General features: G+C 55.7%; 3 protein-coding genes across 7 annotated transcripts; 1 reads left to right on the top strand and 2 right to left on the bottom strand.

Annotated features, from left to right (window-relative positions):
* Positions 1 to 47: 47 nt before the first annotated feature.
* BTK (Bruton tyrosine kinase) lies at positions 48 to 10,951 on the bottom strand. Of its 5 annotated transcripts, none has more exons than XM_042824937.1 (20): positions 10,824 to 10,951; positions 9,819 to 9,886; positions 8,419 to 8,625; positions 8,211 to 8,309; positions 7,968 to 8,033; positions 7,356 to 7,437; positions 5,795 to 5,923; positions 5,618 to 5,685; positions 4,988 to 5,169; positions 4,783 to 4,845; positions 4,585 to 4,639; positions 3,837 to 3,919; positions 3,600 to 3,727; positions 2,896 to 2,970; positions 2,334 to 2,505; positions 1,846 to 2,062; positions 1,178 to 1,242; positions 594 to 712; positions 327 to 484; positions 48 to 251 (listed from the first exon to the last, which is right to left on the bottom strand). In XM_042824937.1, exons 3-20 carry the CDS (start codon positions 8,557 to 8,559, stop codon positions 180 to 182), a joined length of 1,974 nt encoding a protein of 657 aa, XP_042680871.1. In that variant the 5' UTR covers positions 8,560 to 8,625; positions 9,819 to 9,886; positions 10,824 to 10,951; the 3' UTR covers positions 48 to 179. The 5 variants fall into 5 exon arrangements, with proteins under 5 accessions (XP_042680871.1, XP_042680870.1, XP_042680869.1 ...); XM_042824936.1 differs by having other exon boundaries at positions 8,419 to 8,601; XM_042824935.1 differs by lacking the exon at positions 10,824 to 10,951 and adding an exon at positions 10,117 to 10,144 and having other exon boundaries at positions 8,419 to 8,601.
* A 516-nt stretch (positions 10,952 to 11,467) lies between these two features.
* On the top strand, positions 11,468 to 13,460 carry RPL36A (ribosomal protein L36a). The gene is made up of 5 exons (XM_042824940.1): positions 11,468 to 11,523; positions 11,822 to 11,927; positions 12,150 to 12,217; positions 12,993 to 13,115; positions 13,393 to 13,460. Exons 1-5 carry the CDS (start codon positions 11,521 to 11,523, stop codon positions 13,411 to 13,413), a joined length of 321 nt encoding a protein of 106 aa, XP_042680874.1. The 5' UTR covers positions 11,468 to 11,520; the 3' UTR covers positions 13,414 to 13,460.
* Positions 13,461 to 13,695: 235 nt separating this feature from the next.
* On the bottom strand, positions 13,696 to 19,401 carry GLA (galactosidase alpha). Its single transcript, XM_042824939.1, has 7 exons — positions 19,241 to 19,401; positions 18,947 to 19,121; positions 18,686 to 18,863; positions 16,923 to 17,014; positions 15,836 to 15,997; positions 15,018 to 15,215; positions 13,696 to 14,820 (listed from the first exon to the last, which is right to left on the bottom strand). The coding sequence occupies exons 1-7, from the start codon at positions 19,399 to 19,401 to the stop codon at positions 14,557 to 14,559; spliced, it is 1,230 nt and encodes a 409-aa protein (XP_042680873.1). The 3' UTR covers positions 13,696 to 14,556.
* Between the last annotated feature and the right edge of the window lie 1,406 nt (positions 19,402 to 20,807).

Raw genomic sequence — 20,807 nt, 5'->3', positions numbered from 1 at the left:
CCCGCGCTGCGCATGCTCAGCGTCGGCAGGCCCGGAGCCGTTAGGAGGGGTTTATTGAGGGGTTCTGTGGGGCTCCTCAGCCCGCGCTGTGCGCACAGCGGCTGCCCAGGTGCCGTCCCGTTTCCCCGGCCCGTTAGTTCCAGCCACCGGCACCGGGAAGGGAGGGCGGCGGGGGGTGCTCACGGCTCTTCGTCGGTGATGTCCACGATGCTGCCCAGCAGCGCGGTGAAGGTGGGGCGCTCCTCGGCCTTCTGCGGGGCGAGAGGAAGGGCTGTGGGCGCCCGCACCGCGCCGTGCCCTCTGCCGGACCCGCAGTGCGCACGTACCTCGTGCCAGCAGCTGTACATGATGGCGTAGACCCGCTCTGAAGCCTGCTGAGGCCTGTAGAGGCGCAGGCCTTGGATGACGTGCTCTGTGGTCTCGTTGTTGTTAAACCTCTCGTAAGGCATCTTTCCCAGAGAGTAAACCTCCCACATCAGCACGCCTGTGGTGGGAAACGGCGGGGACACGTGGTAGTGTCCGTGTGCAGCAGGCTGCTCACTGCTGCTGGGCCTCCTCCTGCCCCCCCTGAGTCATTAACCCCGTGCTCTTACCAAACGACCACACGTCGGATTTGCTGCTGAACTTGCTGTACAGGAGAACTTCAGGAGGAGACCACCGAACTGGAAACTTTGACCCCATGGAGCTTGTGTACTCATCATCCAGAACGTATCTGCAGCACACCAACAGATCAGGGCACCTGTCATCCATTTCACTTCTCACTCATCCATGCAACCAACAAAGCCCGAAAGGAATTTAGAGCTTTCAGAGTGATCAGAGTTTGCACTCTGCATGGGTTTCAAAAGGCAAAAATGTCCCTTTGGAGACAAGATTATGTTAGTTGAGACTGGGAATGAGTGAGGGTGACATAGCAAAAATGGCCTGTGGAAAGAAGGCTGCAGCCAGGAGCCTGGAGATGGAGGAAGAAGCAGCAAGAAGACAGGACAATGGAGATGAAGGATGTAGGAAAGGGATGATGGAAGGGTGAAGGAGGTTGAGCCAGACAGATGAAAGACAGGAGAAGGCAGAGGAAAAGCCGAGCTGGAGAACTGTGGGAGAGATGGACAAAAGTGCAGAAGAAACTGACAAAGGCAATAGGAAATCGAGACAGGAAAGTGACTCAGATGTATTACCAGACCTGGAAAGGCCAAAATCCGAGACTTTCACAATCCCTTGGTCGTTCACCAAACAGTTGCGAGCAGCCTGTGGATGGAGAGATGGAGGCTGTCCTTCCCACCTGCTCCTGCTTCTCTCATCTCTCTGTACCATCTGCAACTTTGCCTCATCCCCATCCATCTAATGCTTTGCCCCATTTTGTCTGACAAGGCAGGACCCTCTAGGCCTCCAATTTATCCATGAAGGGACAATTTCCCTGGTGTGATTTTGCCTTGACAAAGCAGCATGAGGAGGAGATCAGATATGGCACACAGCAGGACCGCATGCTGGCAATGCCAGCCAGAGGCCTGAAAAACCACAGGCTCAGCTTTACATGGGCATTAAAGCTCCATGCCTGAGCTAATGAATGCTGCTTGTGTTGTCTGATGCAAAGCTCTGCTCTAGCCAAAAATGCATTCCTGTCCCCAGAAAGCTGCCTAGTCCTTCCCTTTCTGTTAACCCACTGCACAGCAGTGACTTCAGACATGCCATAGTGGGCACCCTGTCTGTGCTCAGGTGGGCAGGGAAGCTTGCAGGGATAATCTGAGGCTGTAGATTCCTCTCTTCACACCACTGAATTAGCTGGACCCTGTCGAGGACATCCTGCAGCTACAACTGAGCTGGAGAGGTGTCCTTTGGCCGCATGCCTACCAGGTCTCGGTGCAGAAACTGCTTGGATTCCAGATACTCCATAGCTTCACAGACATCTTTGCACATTTCCAGCAGCTCAGCAGGCTGGAATCGCCGCTGAGTTTCCCTCAGGAAGTTCAGTAGACAGCCGTTGGCCATGTACTCAGTGATGATGAAGATGGGACGCTGCTTTGTGCAGACCCCATAGAGCTGCACCAGCTTCTCGTGAGACAGGTTCCTGTGTTGGGGGCAAGAAGGGCATTTCTGAGCATCTGTAAGGACAAGCTGCAAAAGAAGCATTGCTGAATAAGAAGAAGGAGAATTGGGCAGGGAAGAGTGCTCCTGGAATGCTCACTGCCAAAACCAGCAGAAAGAGTACAGGCTCTCGAAGTGCAGATTCATTCTGCAGTGCATGAAGCCTCCTGATGCTGTCCCTCCAAACCATCTGGGAGTGCAGGTATTCTGACAAGATACATGCTGCACTGACCTGGGGGCTGCTCACCACTTACATCATGACTTTGGCTTCATCGATAAACTCATCTTCTGACATGGAGCCCTCCCTGATCATCTTGATGGCAACGTTGTATTGGCCTCTCCATTTCCCATACTTCACCACGCCAAACTGCCCTGTCCCCAGTTCCTTCAGGAAGGTCAGATCCTTTGGGTCAATCTCCCACGACCCTAGGACAGAGAGTGTGAGTGTGATGAGGGTGCAGGTGCCCTTCCTGCAGGCTTCTCCCAGTCATCTGGTCTAGCTGGTCCAAGAAGAGCTCATAAGCACGTGCTGCCTGAAAGAATGTGCTGAAAGACCAGAAGCATGCCTGAAAAACCATCACAGAAAAATCATGAAGCCCAAGACCTTTTCATCCAGGGGATAGAATAGCAAGTCTCTTGGTTGGTATTGTCCCATAGAGCCAGGGAGTATTAGGAAGGGATTCCAGGGAACAATGTGGGCCCTGCTGTGGGGAAACGACCAGGAGCTCAGCCCCAAGGAGTTCCTGCAGACAGAGCACCTAAGCACCCTTCAGGCCCTGCAGCCAGGGAAACTTAAGGAAGCCTGAGACAGCTTACCATAGCCCAGGCCAGCTGTGGAAGGGGCACTTTTCTGGTGTCGAGATACAGGATACTTCAGTCTGGATATGAGCCCTGAAACACAGAAAGCTGCACTGCCACACCACGATGTTTCAGCAGGGAATACAGGCCTCCTGCCTTCAGCCCAAGAAAAGGAGGACGCTGTGAAGTCAGTAAAACCTGGTGGCCTCACTCTGTCCCTGTACTTTCTTTGAGCCTGTCACAGCTTGTCCTTGCTTGGAACATTCTTGTTCCAGCTTTTCTTGGGCTGCATCCTCCTGTCTCCATTCTCTGTTTGAGAGATGCTTTATCATCTGCAAACCCACACTGCTGGGTAGGTTAAGAGGGACAGGTTCGTTTTACTTTTGTCCAGAACAGGATCGATTGAAATTGCATCAGTAAAAGAGAACAATGTTTCTTTACAGCCCAGTGAGGGCTGTGGATGGGAGAACAAAGCATTACTGAAAGATGTGGGGTGAGGGTAGAGGGGTGTTTGATGGATGGAATTCAGGGGAAGGGGGGTGTGAAGTTCCTGGGGATTCAGCCATGCAGAGCAGAGGTGTGTTTTCCAGGCTGTTTTGCTCTGCTAAAGCTGCCACTGGGCTGTGCCAGAGCAGGGAGATGGTGACTGTACTCCACCTATGTGGAGGGGCATTAGGTTCAGGCTGTGGCTGCAAGCTCTGCCTGCACCCGTGAGCACTCACCGGCAGAGTTGTGCTGATGGTACGTGATGAGCTCTGGGATGGTGCTGAACAGGTGCTTTTCTGCCAGGTAATACTGATTCTGAGGGGTGCAGCATACAACGTAATGGCGGATCACCCCTTGGGGGTCTCTGGAGAGACAGTGCATGGGGTCAGCAGCTTGGGAAGGGCAAGCAGAGAGTGAGAGGTGCCTGGAGGGGCCCTCTGAGATAGCAGCAAGCTATTCTTAGATCCACTTACACAGCAGACTTGGCATAAACAGAGACAGTGTATTTCCCTGTCTTGCTGGTAGAGTCTCGGACAATGAAGCCCCCTTCCTTACCCTAAAAAAAAAAAACAGGAGGGGGGGTGGGAAGATAGGATGGGGTAATTGTGAGGAAGTGAGCACAGCAGGCAAGAGGGACAATCACAGCATGACTGGAGAGGGTGCGGCGAATGAAAGGAGTCCTGCTTGTGGCCCCTGCTTTGGGGCACCTACTGACTTGCTTTCTGGGAGGAGATCACAGTGGAGACAGTTCCTGGGGCTGCTGGGGTAACACAGGCTGCAGGGTTCATTTGTTTGTCCCCCAGGCAGTGCAGGCTAACTATACTGCTGGGCTGCAGTGCTGGGACCATGGGGCTTTCAGCTACCTAAGCAATTTCTGGTCTGGATCCAGCCAGCTCTATTCTCCTTGTCAGCTACAGAAGAAGGGGCAGTCTTGCATCGCTCCTAAATCTACTGGCCCTCAATATCCACTGCATTCAGAAACACATCGTTTCACTGAAGAGAGACTGATTGACCCTGATGGAGATAAGGCCACATGCTCCTCCCTCCCTTTCCAGCTGTGAACATCGAAGGAGCTGTGGGTGCTGGCCTGTTCTCTGGTGGCTTAGAACCCAGCTTTCCCCTCCCAGCACAAGCCAGGGCTGGCCCATGCTAGATGTGAGGCGACAGCAGCCTGCAGAAGTCATGTGTGTAGAAGACCCAGACCTGGCAGTCAGCACTAACCTCCTGCTTCAGCAGTTGCTCTGCTTGGCTCCGAGTGATATTCTTTGAGTACCACCTGGAACAGGGAGGGATATAACCATCAGGGAGACCCCCAGGCCAGCCCTGTTCCCATCCTGGCCTGATCCTGGCCCAGAAGTGGATGTAAAAGGTCTCCAACCGAGCACAACTTGCCAGATCACCACACTTTCTCCTACTCACTCATAAATCTCCAGGGAATTGCTGGTTTCGGTGACATAGTTGCTGGGGATGTATCCTTCCCTTCTGCAGGAGAAAATAGTTTAGAGAGTCTGAGACCAGAGGGGATTCCCCAGTGTCAGATGGGGGTCCTTGGGGCTGCCCCAGGAGCAGTGCTGGGATAGGACTCAGCTGCAGGGTGAATGCCATGGATAGTGGGAGCTCTTACCCATTCTTGTCACGGGCTTTCCACCAGGGCAGATGGCTTTCCTCCAGGATGAGGTACTCCTCACCCTTCTGCAGCTGCAGGTCCTGCACATTCATTGGCACGTAGTTGTACAGGGCCACCACCTTCTTCATTTCTCCTGCTGCAATGGGGGCTGGCTCAGGGGGCAGGGGCTTCATCACCATCTTCCTCGTGGCAAGGGAGAACAAGGAATGTGGTGAAGCTGGCAGACATGCTATTTCCTGGGCAAAGACTGTCCCCAAGCCTGGCCAGGTTAGCACAGCATTCCATTTCAGCTCCCACATATAATTCCAGCAAGAGACTGACTCAACCCAGTGCTTTTTATTGCACCATTCCCTCTTAGGAGGCCTGTCTTCACCAAAGCTAAATGTCTTCCCTGAACATTTAGACTTTATCCCATGTCAGGACTACTGTCTCTTCCCAGCTCCCCTGGGGGACTTCTAAGGGGTGAGATCATTTGGTGTTTGCCCAGCTCTTTGGGCTCCATCCCCTGCTTCAAGCCCATTTGGGCTCTACTTTGATATCCTCCTTCAGAGCCAAGCTCTGGTCTATAAAATCCTGCAGACTTTTCTTTCAACACTTTGGAGCAATCCCACATTCACTGGTCCTTACCGCGTCCTCCTCAGGCATGGGGGGAAGAGGCTTCTTTGTTTTGCGATGTGACCGCCCAGCTTTTAAACCTTCACAATACAAAAAACAAAGGTGAGAACAGATCCCTAGCTGCTATGGGCAGTGGGAGGTGATCACCAGGGCTGGCCATAGGCAAGGGGAGGGTGCCCAGTGTCTTACTGCCATTCCTGCTCTCCAAGATCTTGCAGCCCATGGCGTTCTTGGCTGTCTGGGAGCAGCACAGGTACTGGCCATCAATCCAGAAGCAGGGGTGGTACTTCTGCACCAGGTCGCTGTTGTATCGGATCACTGCGGCCAAGGAGGGGAGATGTGTGTGACCCCAAGTGCAGAGGATCAGCCCCAGTAAGTCATTTCACTCCCTGTTCTGCCACTGATACACAGTTACGTGGCCCTTCTGCTTGCGTTTCCTCCAGCTGGTTGCTCTTGCCTCTCTGCCACAGCAATGCTAACCCTGTGCCACCAAGCTGCTAGCTGGAGGAGGGCCAGCCTTCCCTCTCAGATTTGATCAAAGCTCTTCAGCAGCTCTGCAAAGGAACATGAGCACATCTGGAGGGCCAGGTCCTGCTGCAACCACTCCTCCTGCCAGCTGTTATGTCCACAACTCACAGATCTTCTGAGCCTTTTTTTTTTCTTTCCAGAAATGCTGGGCCTGGCTTTCCTGCAGGCAGGGCAGGATGCTGCTCCCCTGCCTGCTCAGCAACCTTCCTTGCTGGGATTGCTCCCTCTCCAAGCAGGCACCAACCGACTTCCTGCTGCTCATCCCCAAGCCGTGGGGACACTTGGATGTTCCTAAATGCCACCTCAGCATGATGGCCTGCACTGTCTCCACTGCCTGCAGAGAGCCCAGTCTCTTCAGGAAGCAAGATGTGGGCATCCCAGCAGCAAACAGCCAGCATTTTCTCTTTCTCTCTTTCCCTGCAGATTCTGCAATGGCTTCCACTGCCACCACACCGTCCTCTTGGAGTGGGGAAGTGGAGCTGGGGCTGGCAGCCAGGCAGAGCAGCAGGGCTCTTGTGAGATAACTGACTTCCTCGTTATCAGCCCGCTCTGCTTCCTCCTCGCTCAGGCAAACTTCCCTGGGTCAATTTGAGCAGCTAATCTAACGCCACCAGCACAAAGCCACAGAAATATACACACACAGACACACAGGCAGCTCCATCAGATTTTGGCTGACCACAAACAGCCCAGCCTCTCTGTGCAGTGCTGCAGCAAGGCGTTCCCAGCTCGAGGAGAGAGCAGCTCCACAGCAAAGCATCAGTTCAGCAGCATCACACGGGGTTTGGGATGAGCTGGGAGATGCTCCTGGCTCCTAATACGCTTTTTGTCCTCATTTCCTTCCTAATGCAATGGGGGCTCTACCCTCCCCTTGTGTACTGGTGGAGCTCTGTGGCCACATCTGCCATTTCCTCCAGCTCTCAGTGACTTCTGAAGTTGCTTGAACTGCTTTGGAGCAGGTTTGTGGGATGGCAAGATGCCTCAGACGATGCTGTAGGAATCAGCAGGAGGTGAGCGCCCCTCTCCCCAGGCTCGTGGCAGCACAGGGATGGCACGAATGATGCAAGCAGAGGGAATAGCCCTTATGATTTCGCTCGTCATGGGAGCACTTTCTGATAGAGCTCTCTTCCGCAGATATGGGATATCGTAACCAAGAGGCAGCGAGCCCCCGGAAACCCAGCGCTCTGAGTCACGCCGCACGCGCAGCTGGGTGCCCCAAACTCACCGCTCTTCAGCTGATGGATCCAGCGTTTGCGCAGCTCCTCTGTCGGGGAGAAGACATAGAGGGGCCCCTCGTCATACACCACCTGTAGACAATGTGCTCAGCGCAGGGCCGTGGCTCATGGGGGGAAATTGGAGAGCAGAGGCTTGCAGCCAGCCAGAGCATTCGATGAGGAGCAAAAGCCGTGCCGCTGCGTGCTGGCCCCGTGGTGCTCATGGAACCGTGACAGAGATGTTATAAATAAGCCCCTTCCCCTGAGACTTTCCACTTCCTTCTCTGACTTTCATTGTGCTGGGGGCCGTGTGGGGTGACAGTGAGCAACTGGGTTGGGGGCTGAGTGAGCAAATAGCATCCATCCCTCCAGGGCTGGCCAGGACACTGAAAACTGCAGGACAAAGCTCAGAGCCGGCATCCATCTCCTTTTCCAGAGAGCTGCCCGATTCCTCACTGCCCATGAAGGCTCATCGGCCTGCCCCACGCGGCAGCAGGGTGTCCCCAAAATGATGCTGTGCTTGTCCTCACGTCTCCCTGCTCTTCTCACCCCTGCTGCAATGCCAGCTCCTGCCCTGCAGCCAGATGGAGCAGAAAGGTGAAGTGAGCACGCTGAGAACTCACCTGAAAGGGGTAGGGGAACCGCTCAATGATGGAGATCTGCTCCATGTTGTAATCCTCCCCTTTCTTCTGGAAGAGAGAGGGAGAGATGGACACTGACATCCTGCAGCTCAGCTCACAGCCCTTGCCTCTCCTGCCCCATGCTCTGCGTTGGGCTGGCCGTCAGTACAATTTGTGTGCACAGAGCCCCGTGCCAGACAGCACTGCCCCAGCAACAGCACAGGGAACAGCAGCAGGGATGCTCACCGGGACCTGCCGCTCAGGGGGAGGGTTGTTTTCGGGCACCACCGTCTCCACACAGGTGATCTTCTCAATGTCCACCGAGCCCTTCTTGCTGCCTCGGCGCTGCAAGAAACGAGATTGGTTTGAATGATCCCCAAAGTGGGAACCTGGGGAAACCCTCATCCCCATGCTTTGTGCTGGTGAGAGACCGCCAGCAGCCCCACAGACTCACCCCTCGCTCAAAGTCATACTCGTAGTAGGACAGCTTGCTCTCCGTCAGCAGGAACAGGCGCTTCTTGAAGTTGAGGGGAGATGTTTTCTTCTTCTGCTGCGAGCGCTTCAAGAAGATGCTCTCCAGGATGATGCTGGCCATGTCAGCCACCCCAGCTGCCTCCTCGCCGTGCTCACGGGGTTGCTGTGTGCAGGGTGACAACTGACACTGCTCTTGCTCAGCCCAAAACCTGCCTGCAGCCAGACCTCACACACATACAGGGTATTTATAGGGTCACCTCTCCCTGTTGCTTCCTTCTTGAGATGCCATGGTGAGGACCAAGCTGCCAGCCTACAGGCTCCAGCTTCAGCTGGGTGCTGGTGGCTAGATGGGAGGGAGCTGAGGAGGCTGTGAGAAACGCCGCCTCGGGGAGGAGCACAGAGGCCAAGCTGTGACACCCAGCACCCTCCCTCCTCCTCTCAGCACTGCTGTGTTTGTGTGGGCTGTTTCCTACCACTGAGCTGCCTGGGCTATGCCTTGCACAAGGGACAGCTGTGGGGAGGAGGTCCACGAAAAAACAGGGGTTGGTCCTGACCCTAAATGCCTGCAGTGCTGTGCTGCCAAGAGCAAAGAAGGCTCTAGAACCATCCTTCCCCCCCTCTGCCCAGGGAGCCTGCAGGAGCGCACAGACAATGCTGAACTCCCTTCCCCATGTGAGGCAGGCTCAAAGCATTTCCTTTAGCCATCACACAGAGGTGCTTAAATCCTTCTGCAGCCCCCATCAGCACAGGTCCTGACCCTCTCCAGGAATAGGTCTGGATGTCTGTAGCACCCAGTGGCTGAAGGTGTGAGCTGCTCCCATGGAGGGCTGTAAGCAGCTCCCGGTCCCACTGCTGAGCCGCACAGAGCCACTACTGATCCATGCCCCCCAGTACCTTCTCTGTGCTTTCTACCCCTTCACTTCAAGTTTGTTCTCTTTTCGCTGGAAAAGTGGGGTCAAGCTCCCTGTTACACAACTGTGCAGCCCACCTGCTCACCACAGGGACCACAAGGGGACCAGAGGTCCCTACATGGCTCTGTCCACTGTGCCTCTCCCACAGCATGCCCATCAGGGGGGCAAGAGCAGGGCGTCCCTCCCGTCTTCTCCAATGCCCAGTCCCTCACCACAGAACCTTGTGGCAGCAAACCAGCCCTGTGTGCCTGCAGACAATGGGGCTCCCCCTGTCCTCCCTCTGTGGGCCCCATTGCTTAGGGTTCTTTGGGTGGTTTAAAAATAAAAACAACTTAAAAATAATGGGTTATCTGAAGAACCAGCAGCCTCTGGCTGATCCAGGGATGAGGGCTGAGGGAATTGGGGACAGGGCAGGTGGCTGCAGTGGCCACTGACTGGCCCACAGGCCATCAGATGCAGGGAGCCTTACCTTGTGTTGCAGCAACTGTGTTACCCCCAGCAGCGGTGGGCAGAATGGACAGGTCCTCACTGTGTCCTCTGGCATGGTGACACCAGGGATGAAAGGATGGTGAGTGTCACAGAAGGATGCACTGACCCATCAAAGTGCAGTCTCCCTGTCCCCAGCGCAGCCTCCCCATCTCTGACCCAGCACATTCCTCCCCAGCTGCCCCTCTCTGCCAGGTGTGTAGTAGGGACAAGGAAGGGGTCGATGCGTGCAGGGCCACCAGACCCCATCCCTGTGCTGGTGGCTGCCCAGCAGTACTCACCTCCCCAGTCAGCCATCGCTGCCTCACTGTAACAGCAGAGGTGGCGAGCGGGTGAGCAAAGGCGTCCCCCCTAGATAATGTGACTTCCTGCCACTGTCACACCTCGGACAGAAGTGCATTGACGTGGCCACTGCGCTCAGTGCCACCAGAACTACACACTGTTGGGGTGTTGAAGCAGGGAGGGGAGCTGCAGCAGGCAACCCTGCACAATGGCTGGACAGGAGCTGGGATTCAGCGTGCAGAGGCACTGCCAGCACCCCCACCCCCTGCTCCAGTGCACTCCAGCACTCACAGATCACCCCCACTCCCTGCTCTGTGCAGCCCCAGTGCCACCAGCACCCAGCCAGCACCCTGACAGGTGGTTCCAGCACACTCCTAGCACCCACAAACCACCCTGACCCCCTATTCTGGCATAGCCCCACAGCCCCCAGCTCTGATACACCCAGGGCCCTGCGCCCCACGTCCTCGTGGCAGCAGGATGGATGCCGCCAGCTCAGAGTGCATCCAGGCCTCATGGCCCAAATGGTGCAGCTTGTCGTGGCACACCGCAGCACCTGGGATACCTCCCCCATCCCCAGCACCGCCCCAGCACTGCTGCCACACGCAGCAGAGCTGTGAGGCCGTGAGCCCTTGTGTTGCCCACGTCACATCACTTTCTACCACATGTCCCTGGGATGCAGCCCCCACCCTGGGTGCCCCGCACTCACCGAGCCCTTCCGGCTGGCCCAGACGGACAGTACTGTGCTGTGCTGTGCCTGCTGCCCCACGCCTGCCCCGAGCGGCCCAGCACCGCGAGTCGGGGCGGCAGTGGGGACGCAGCACAGGGACGGCGCTGGGGTCTGCCGTGCAGGGAGGAAGAACGGGGCCGGCCAACCCCACCCTTTCAGTTCCCCTTTTCTGAGTTTCTGACTCAAAGCAGCAGCTGCGTTTCCTCCTGGAGATGGCCGGGGCCACCTCCACACTGCTACCTTCACAGTGCCACCAGCAGGCCCGGGTGTGGGGACACGGCAGCGGGGGCACAGGGCAGGACGAGGGGTTGGGGAGAAGGGCTGGAGTGTGAGAACCAGGCCCGAGGCTGTGAGCTGGGCTATGGGGTGGGCAGCGGGTGGTATGTGTGAAGGGCAGGAGGGCTTCTCCTGCACCCCGTGTCCCTGCACCCCCGTGTCCCTCTGTATCCCTACTCAGCCCCGTTGTCGCTGTGCACCCACATCCCCTACTCCACCCAGCAGAGCCCACGGCCCACAGCCCCCAACCTCCTCTCTCCCATCCTCCTCCTCCCCTGCATTCCCCGTCCCTCCCGCCAAAAGGGGGCGCTGCGCTCCCAGCTCGCCTTCCTCTCTATGCTCCTCTCGCGTCTCCTTCCGCTTCCGGGTCGCTCCTTCTCTTCGGCTCACCAGCGGCAAGATGGTGAGCGCTAGCGGTGGCGGATTGCGGGTTCGCCTTTATCCGCTTCCATCCGTCTCCGCGGCGGCTCGTTCCGCCCTCCCGAGGCGCTGAGCGATGCGGGGGGCTGCTCGGCCGGAGGTTGGGCCGGGCCTGGGAGGCGGCGGGGGCCGTAAGCGCGGGGCGATGGCGCGGGGCCTGTCCTGGGCGGGGGGAGAGGGGCGGCGGGACGGCCGAGCCGCGCTCGAGCCAGCAACACCGGGGCGGGTTGGCGTCTGTGCGGTTTCTGGCTGTACTGATCGGCTTCTCCCTGATCCTCCAGGTGAACGTCCCGAAAACCCGCCGCACCTACTGCAAGAAGTGCGGCAAGCACCAGCCCCATAAAGTCACCCAATACAAGAAGGGCAAGGACTCTCTCCATGCCCAAGGTGAGGGCGGAGATGCTGTGGGCGGGGGGGCAGGGCCCAGGGGAAGGCAGTCTGTGCCGAGGGGATGCTTGTAGGCTCAGCACACGGCTGTGGTGGGAGCAGGGATTTTATGTGATCAGTTGTGCGGCTGGAGGTCGAGGTCTGCAGGTGGTTGGTAGGAATGCCAGCTGTGCCTGTAGCATATCTGAGCTACTGCCTCAATGTACCTGTTTCTTCCTGCAGGGAAAAGGCGCTACACAAGGAAGCAGAGTGGCTATGGCGGCCAGACGAAGCCTATCTTCCGTAAGAAGGTGAGTGCTGCTCCCAGAAGGAGGGCTTGAAACCTTCCACGCATCCTGCTGAAGAGGGACGCTTCTGCCTCCTCAGCCGTGGTGTGTTCAGACCACACTGTAGCAGCTCCATGCAGGTGGAGCTCTCTAGGAACATGGTTTCCATCCCAGGCTGCTCCTCGTTCCTCATTGGGTCCCCTCTTTCTTACAGTGGAATGATGCAGCTTGTTTTTGCAGAGAAGCTTCTGTGTGGAGCCTGATGCTTTAAGAGAACACAGTTTTAATGGACATAATGCTTTTAATGAAAGAAATTGTTGAAGCAGCAGTAGGAGTGGTGTGTTTCGTAACACGTGCTGCTGTCTGCCTTCCTCCTCAATTTATGGAGTGCCTGGAACTGTAGTCATATAGCATGTTTTCCTTCTGTGCTCCCCCCTACCTTCTGCTAAGGGATGGGTGCTGAAATCTGTGCTGTTACAGCAGGGAAGCAAAACCTGACAGCCATTTGCTGGAGCAACTTTCCTCCTGTGCTGACCTCTGCAGGAGACCAACCCTGCCCCAGTAAATCCTTTTGCCAGCGTTCTTTAAAAACACCAGTAGGCAAAGGAGCAGACCCACTCTTTACTGGTCTTTAAGATACATTTTTGTGTTTAATGGAGCAAGTCAGCTGTGTTTAGTCTCTTATTATGTTTTGAGAACAAGCTGATGAATCTTCTAAGGGTAGAGATAAGCAGCTTTTCCAGCAGTTGATCTGCTTTTGGACACTTTGTTTGCTCATGCACTGCTCCTCACTTCCCAGGCCAAGACCACAAAGAAGATTGTGCTGAGGCTGGAGTGTGTGGAGCCCAACTGCAGGTCCAAGAGGATGCTGGCAATTAAGAGATGCAAGCACTTTGAACTGGGAGGAGACAAGAAGAGAAAGGTATGTGCATGTACCAAGGCTGGCCAATGATGGAAAAATCATCTGGGTGGGTATGAGCACAGCTGTGGCTTTGGGGAGAGCACTGCCAGCAGCACAGGCTGAGCACTCCCTAAGTGCTGAGTGAGGCTCTGTATCAAGGGGAGGATTTTCAGCAACATGCAGCAGCCTGCCTGGAGTGGCTGCAGGAGGGACAGACAGCAGGCTGTGTGCTGCCAGGGTTGGGACAGGGCAAGATTCAGTGGTGAATAAACTCACACTCATCTCTTCCTTCTTATAGGGCCAGGTGATACAGTTCTAAGCTGCATCCTACTCATTTTTGGACCATATTAAAGTATTTGGAAGTGATCTGTTACTTGGTTTTGTGTATTCTGTGCTGCTGGTGGGGTGAGGCTTGCAAGTACACTAACCCAGCAGGAAGATGATCCTTGCAAAGGCAGCATTTCTTCAAAACCTCTTGTAAGCTAGGATCTCCCTCCTTGCTCCAAGAGGTGTGTAATAGATGTAGAGTGCAGGTGCATCAGATCCACTTTACTGGGTGTTGCTTCTGGTAATCATGATGATTTTTGTAAGAACAGTGACCTGTTTTCCAAAACTTGATTTAATTTTAGCTACCATGGTAAAACGTACAGGTAGGCCTGCTTAGGAACACTTCAGTTGGAGTTGTAAACACAAACATTAGGACAAATCAAGGCATCCAGATTGTGCAGTAGCCTGGAAACAAGGGTTAAGTGTCTGTATCCTGCACCAGAAGGACCTTTAAGCTAAAGCAAGCAGTTATTTCTGGAAGGGAGCTCACTAAGGAAGGATTCCCTAGGGGCCCCATGAAGGGTGGCGTGGGGAACTGTCATCTAAAGGGGCAGCCATTGATGAGAGGAAGACTTGTGAGACTTGAAAGCCTCAAAGCTCAGCTCGGAGGCATCACACTTGATCACTTTAAGCAGATGGCTGCAGAGAAATCAGCTGCTAAGAAGCGCTGTGATTTAGACCAGTCCCTGAGCTCAGGAGGAGGTGCCCATTCTGAGGACGGCGTTGAGTTTTTTCCAGCAGGAACAGCTTTTCACAGTTGTGAACTAAATGTCCACAAGTGCTCCAGCCTGCCAAAGCACACAGCACAGCAGCTGGGCTGCACTGCCCTTGTGTGCCTGAAATGCTGAAGAGCTGTAGAACGCTGCGTGCACCTCTTGCAGATCTTTGGTCGTGGTGGCAATGAGTTGTTGTTGCCCTGCTGGGGGCCTTGTGACCCCTTGGGAAAGGAGAGATGGGTGAGATGCCAGAGAAAGGGTAACAGGAGAGAAGCAGCACCTTTTTCTGCTGCCTCATGGTAATAAGTCACAGGCATTTGTTACAGTAGGCAGAAGGTTCAGCATCCAGAGGCTCTCAAGCAGTGAATGCTCTAGGACAAGAAGTGCAGAACATGAGGCTTAGAAAATAATCCCACCTCCTACAGCGGCACTACTTTGAGCAGCACAGTGCCTGTGGGGTTCACTTCTACACTCAGGGAGGAGACCCAGTTGTGAACCCCCCAGTCCCTGCTGGTTGGCAGGATCTGCTGGATGCAGCACGCTGGGTTGCAGGCCAGCCCATTGCCGAGGAAGGAGAGGGAGAAGGTGAAGTTCTGGGGTCCCCCAATTTCCTGCTGGTTTAGGACCGCCACGGCGTAGGCTCTGTCAGACAGGGGCCGTTCCCACAGCTCGAAGTTCTTGTCCTGCCAAGAAGAAAATAAGCCACAGGCTTGCATTAGGGAAGGCAGAACCAGCTGTCTTTGTGCCTGCACAAAGCAGGCTTCAGGAACAAATGTGTTCCCAAACCCTGGGTGCTTTGTCCCAGACCTCCAGCGCCCGCTTTCTGAGGAAGCCTGCAGCCCGTGTTCCAGAGCACAGCCCCAGCCAGGTCCTGCTGTACCTTAGTGATGCGATAGCCCTGCTTGCCCAGCGGATCCTGGTTGATGGCGATCACCTCCTTGTTCTGGAGCAGCCCCTTGGCCTCCGGTTTCATGTGCCGCAGGTCGTTGGACATGAAGAGCGGCGCGGCCATGATCGCCCACATCGCCATCTGAGTCACCGCCTGGTCCCAGCTCAGCCCAAAGTTCCCAATCACCAACTGGGACAGGAAAAGAAAAACGCCTCCTAACGCTGCTTGCCAAGGAGAAACTGGGCCAGCAGGGAAGTGCTGGGAAGCAGCAGGATGCTAAGGGTGGTGCCCTGGTTGGGGACTGGTTGGATGGGCTGAGCTCTAGGAACAACACCAGCTGGCTGCAGATTAGCATGGCAATTCAGCATGAACCAGTGGTGGAAGTAAAGAAGGATCCTTACCTGGCAAAGCAGCATTCAAGAGCCTGCTCCTAGATGCAGCTATTCATTCCTTGCTAGCACCCAGCTTGGCACGGCACCCAAGGTTTTTTTCCCCCCTCTGATAGGAGTTGCACATCAGAGACTTTCTCCGATTCATATCTGTGTTTGTTAGGGACTGGCACTGCTTTATAGGCTGCAGTACAGCCTATGCAGTGCTTCTCCTTCTGCACCCAGCTGCTGTGTGCTCAGAGTGCTGTTCTGCTGCTCTTTTCCATTTAGGGATCCCTCTCATCAAATGCTTAATCCTAGGACTCCATCAGATCCTTTCCCCCAGTGTTTCTCCTCCCAGTCTCTCCCTCCCCACCCATCTCAGGCTACAGCTAAGGAAACAATTTTCTCCTGCTGCTGGAAGGGTGTTGCTCTACTTGCCATGTCAGGGTCATTCCAGCCCCCAGGCCCAGCTATCTTCACAATGCTGTCCTGGTGAAGTGCTGTCCACTCCACGATGCTCTTGATGCTGTTCCAAGAATCATAGACATCATAAAAATTCCTCCAGTGATTGCAATACTGTTTGATCTCCGTGTAATTGGGCTGCCAAAACAATGAGTGTGGTTAGCCAGAGAGCCTGACTGTACAAGATGGAGACTGTACACAAGGCATCAGGGATATTGTGGGAGAGAACTTAGCTGACAGTGGATAGTATTCCACCTGAACAATGCTGGCTCCCTAGGATGCCTTGTACCCACCAGCTCTAGTCTGCCACATTCCAGACAGCACCATCCCAATTGTTTCCCTTGGGAGAACAGTTGCAGCCACCTAGCTCTGTTAGAAAATCTCTACACGTGCTGTTTTACCAAAGAGGGGATGGGACCAGTGGGATTAAACTGTGTCATCCTATTACTGTCACAGTAATTACTATTTCAGTAATCACTGCTGTTTCTCAGGTTTACTCCCTTTGGTGACTAATGCATCTATCTCTCTGGGAGGGAATGACCACATCCTGTCCTGGTGCATGGGGGAAGGCAGCTGTGGGTGGAGAGCAACACGGCACTCACAGACCCTGTCCAGCAAAAACCCACATGTAAACAACACAGAGCATTCCTGTTCAATAGGCTGCCCTAAAACTCTCATTCCTGTCCCTCGAGGTGGCTGTTAGGCTGAGCAGAACATCCAGGAGGAATAGCAGCAAGCTGCCTGCTAGCTGCATCTGCATCTCCAACATCTTGATGCTCAGCTCCCTGAAGAGGGAAAGCAGATGGATGCTGCTGATCTTGAGCAAGCTCCAGCTGGGCTGTGCTTCCAGCAGCTTGTGCTGCAGAATCCTGCTACGCTCTTTTCAGCAGAGAAGCGACTTGCCTCAGGTACACCTCAAGGCTGTAGAGGAAAAGTGGTTTTCCTCTGCCTTGCAGTCTTGTTCTCCATCGGACCGGAGACCAGCAAATTCCTTGGGAGGCTGCTATGAAGTGCTAATGCCTTTCTGTTCTTCCCACTGTGAGCCCTGAGAAATGCTCCCTACCTGCTGCACAGGCCTCAGGTAGAAAGGCCATTCACAGGAGTACACGATGGGTCTGCCAGTCTTGTTGAGGGCCAGAGACATGTTCCTGTAACCTAAAAGAAGAGAGGTTACCCCATCTCCTTGCTCAAGGAAAGGAACTAAACCAGTGCCACAGGTTCAGGTTTCAGCTTGACTCTTTTAAAAATCAAGGCTGAACATACTCTCATGACTCAAATAATAAAGGGAGGAGAGAGGAGCTCGTAGTGACAGCCAGTCTCCTGCCCCCAAGGAGAGGTGAGCTGCTACATGGCTTTGCTATTTGTCCCAGGCAAATAGTCTGAGACTGCTGACCTCTACATCACCCACTACCCTGCTTTCAGCTGGGATAGAGGACATGGATGCAACCCTAGGAACAGGCTGCAGCTTTGCTGTGTGGTGTATTTTCCCTCTAGAATCATAGAATCTTTTGAATGGGAAGGAACCCTTAGAGGTCACTGAGACCAACTCCCTGCACTGAGCAGAGACACCCACAGCTCCATCAGGTGTTCAGAGCCCTGCCCAGCCTGACCTCGAATGTCTCCAAAGACAGAGCACCCACCACCTTTCTGAGCAGCCTAAATACAAGTTGCTATCTTACCGAGCAACTGGGTACAGCACCAGTGGTTAACATTGTGGGAACACGTCCTTATGATGCATTTGTGCCATATGGACTGAGCAGGAATAAAAAAGGCACTAGTTTTGTCCTGTCCTTGTCCTCACACAGCCCTGTTAAGTCCCTTCCAATCAGCAGAGAGGGAAGGGAGCTTTTGCTCTCTCTCCTGGAACTGCTTCAGTACCACTGGGTTGCACCTGGCTTATCCATCTGATCCAGCCAGCTTCCAGCTCAGCTGTCGCCTGCGGTGCTGAGCTGTGCTCCAGGCCCCAACAGCCAGCACACATTGGACCAACTGGCGTGGAGCTGACTGTCACTTGGACAGGTTCTCTCTGCCAGACAGCCAGGAGAGAGTGCAGGATTCCTGCTGCCAAACACTGCGCCAGCAGGGAGAGCCCAGCCAACAGAAAACCAACTTCAGAGCCACATTGTTCTTCCTGCAAATCTGCACCTGGGGCACCGGGGTGTGCAGTGCTTGGAGGGGGTCTGCAGCCAGGAGCTCTGAGCACAGCACTGAGCTCTCTACTGCTGACCCACCAGCCTGTGCATAACAACTTCGGAAACAGCATTCATGAGGGCACATTTAGAAGTGAAAATCCCAATAGGTTTGTTGTGCCAGAATTCCCTTCTATTTTTTTCCTGCTAACAGCCCTGATAACTGCCCTTCCTACTGCAGATACAAGTTATTCTAGCTCAGAGCTGATCCATTATGGCACAGCTTCAGCAAAGGGATTCAGTGTCAAGCATGCGAAATGCTTTTGCTCTGCAATGAAAGCACTCCAGAAGTGCAAAGCCTTTGTGGTGCTAAGAGCTGACACGGCAGTCTGCAGACAGCCCCCAGAGAACGCAGACAATACTTCTGTGCTCAGCACGACGCAGTCTCTGGTGGGAGAAAGCTGCTTTCTCAAGCCACGCCTGAAAGCTCCGGGAGTCAGAACAGCCAAAAACCACTTGGGCCAGCAATATGCGCTGCCCTGGAGAGAGAGCAGCCTTGCACTTGGGAACATTGCGTGTAAGCTAATCCCTCAAATGTGTACAGTCAGGGAAAAGCATCTCTCTGGAGCCCACCCCTTGGCTGGGGATTGCTGACACCCGTAGAACAGCCCCAGCTGTGCCCCACCTGCTCGCATACCTTCTGCCAGCAGCCCCAGCGAGTCGGCGTTACAGCCATCAAACTTCACCAAGTCCACACCCCAGGAGGCAAAGGTCTGTGCGTCCAACTCGTAGTGCCCATAGCTGCCGGGGAAGCCGGCACACGTCCTGTTCCCCACGTCACTGTAGATCCCCAGCTTCAACCCTTTGGAATGGACCTGAGCTCAGCAGGCAGAGGAGAGGCCGTTGAGTCACGCGGTTCCCTCACAGCCCCCCCCCCCCCTCCGCTCCTCGCACTCACGTAGTCCGCCAGTGCGCGGATACCGCCGGGGAAGCGCCGGGGATCCGCCCGCAGCCGGCCTCGTTCGTCCCGCGTTGGCGCCATCCAGCAGTCGTCGATGCAGACGAACTCGTAGCCCGCTTCCTTCCAGCCCTCCGCGACCATCACGTCGGCCATCTCGGTGAACAGCCGCTCGCTGGGGCCGGGGGAGCAACGCGGGGGGGGACGCTGCAGCTCGGGCCGCAGCCCCGCAACGCAACGCCCCGCTCCCAGCACCGGGACCCCGGCTCCCCCTACCCCATCCCATCCCGGTACCTGACGCAGCTGTCCGGCTCAGCAGCGCAGTCGGTGCCGCAGAGGAAGCGCTCCCAGTGCAGCCAGCCCATGGGCGGCGTCCGCGCCACGCCGTTATCCAACGCCACAACCGCCGCCGCCGCCACAGCGGCCACCAAGGCCCAGCGCACCGCCGCCGCCATGACACCCGCTGGCCTCAAAGTCACGTGAGACGGGAGGTCGATCACGTGGCGGGGTGATCACGTGCCCCTGCGCAGGTGGTTGCGCCGCGGAGCTGCGGCCTGCTCCTCCGCCGCCGTGGGGTGGCGCCGTGCCGTGTAGGCGCAGTCCGGCCGCGCCGTCCCCACGCGCTGCTTTCCATCCCAATGCTCGCAGCCCACCCGGCACCCACAGAGCGCCCCACAGCACCGTGCGCAGGGCGCAGAGCTCAGGGCTCCGTGTAATGGGCTCGGGGCCCGCTCCGAGCTGCGGGTGTCTGGCGGGGGGACGGGGCCTGGCAGAGCCGGGCCGTGTCCTCGCACGGATCGCGGTGTTACGGTGAGGCCCGCATCCTGCTCGCAGCCAGCCGGAGCTCCGTGCCCTGAGAGACGATCCCCAGCAGGGCCGGCCCAGCGGGCTGTGAGGTGACAATCTCTGCAAGCTCTGTTGTCACGCAGCCCCCGGAGCGGCCTCCTCGCTAGGTGTCCTCCGATCTCCGCTCTCGTGCGCCCAGGGAACAAAAGACTTTCAGAGACCGCGGTCAGATAATGGCACTTTGTTTGGGCGCGGGGTCCTCCCCCTGCCCTGGGGGGCTGCAGGGCACGGCTTCTCTGAGTGGGACAAAACACACCACAGAACTTCATGGCTTTGTTTTTCTTATGCCAAGCCACAGTCCGGTGCTGGGCTGCTTTCCATATTCCTGGGGCTGCGGGGCACTACAGATCTGACCCTTGCTTGCTGCCAAACCCCAGCACTCCCTTGCTCGTCCCTTCTATTTGGGGACCATCCTTGCAGCTCTGCTGCGCAGGTGTTGCTGTTCCCCAGCCCCATCCCTGAGGGTTGAGGATCAATAAATTCTTTACTATGAGAATGGTGAAGTGCTGGAACAGCTGCTCAGAGAGGTTGTGGATCCCCGTCCCTGGTGGAGTTGAAGGCCAGGATGGGGCCTGGGGCAGCCTGGTCTACTGTCAGATACAGAGGTTGGTGGCCCTGCCTGTGGCAGGAGGTTGGAGATTCATGATCCTTGAGGTCCATTCTAACCCAGGCTGTTCTGTGATTCTGTAATAAAAGCACAGAGCAGGGCCTTTACCCCCCAGCACCCATGGGTGTGCAGTAGCAGGAGGCAAGTTGCATGCATCTGCAGCTGCTGGGCTGTAAGTGCTGTGCTGGCAGGCGCTCAGAGAGCCGCCAGTGCTGATTATTCTGATTTTACTTTCCAGGAGTCACATTACCCCAACGTAACTCCATTAGCTTCCATTTACACCGGCAATTAACTCCGCCGCCGCTGCTGGTCCTGTGCCCACTGCTGCTTCCCATAGCGGCTGGGACGTGTCCTGGATGTGCAGCATCACACAGGAGAAGGAAAATTGGCTCCATCTGAAGTCCGTGG

This window comes from Centrocercus urophasianus, unplaced genomic scaffold (genome assembly GCF_019232065.1).
Source record: "Centrocercus urophasianus isolate 14NV4802_14NV808 unplaced genomic scaffold, USGS_Curo_1.0 seq_24, whole genome shotgun sequence".
In the NCBI taxonomy this organism is placed as follows: Eukaryota; Metazoa; Chordata; class Aves; order Galliformes; family Phasianidae; genus Centrocercus; species Centrocercus urophasianus.
Note: the sequence above shows the minus strand (reverse complement) of the source record. Positions and strands in the feature narration are given on the sequence as shown.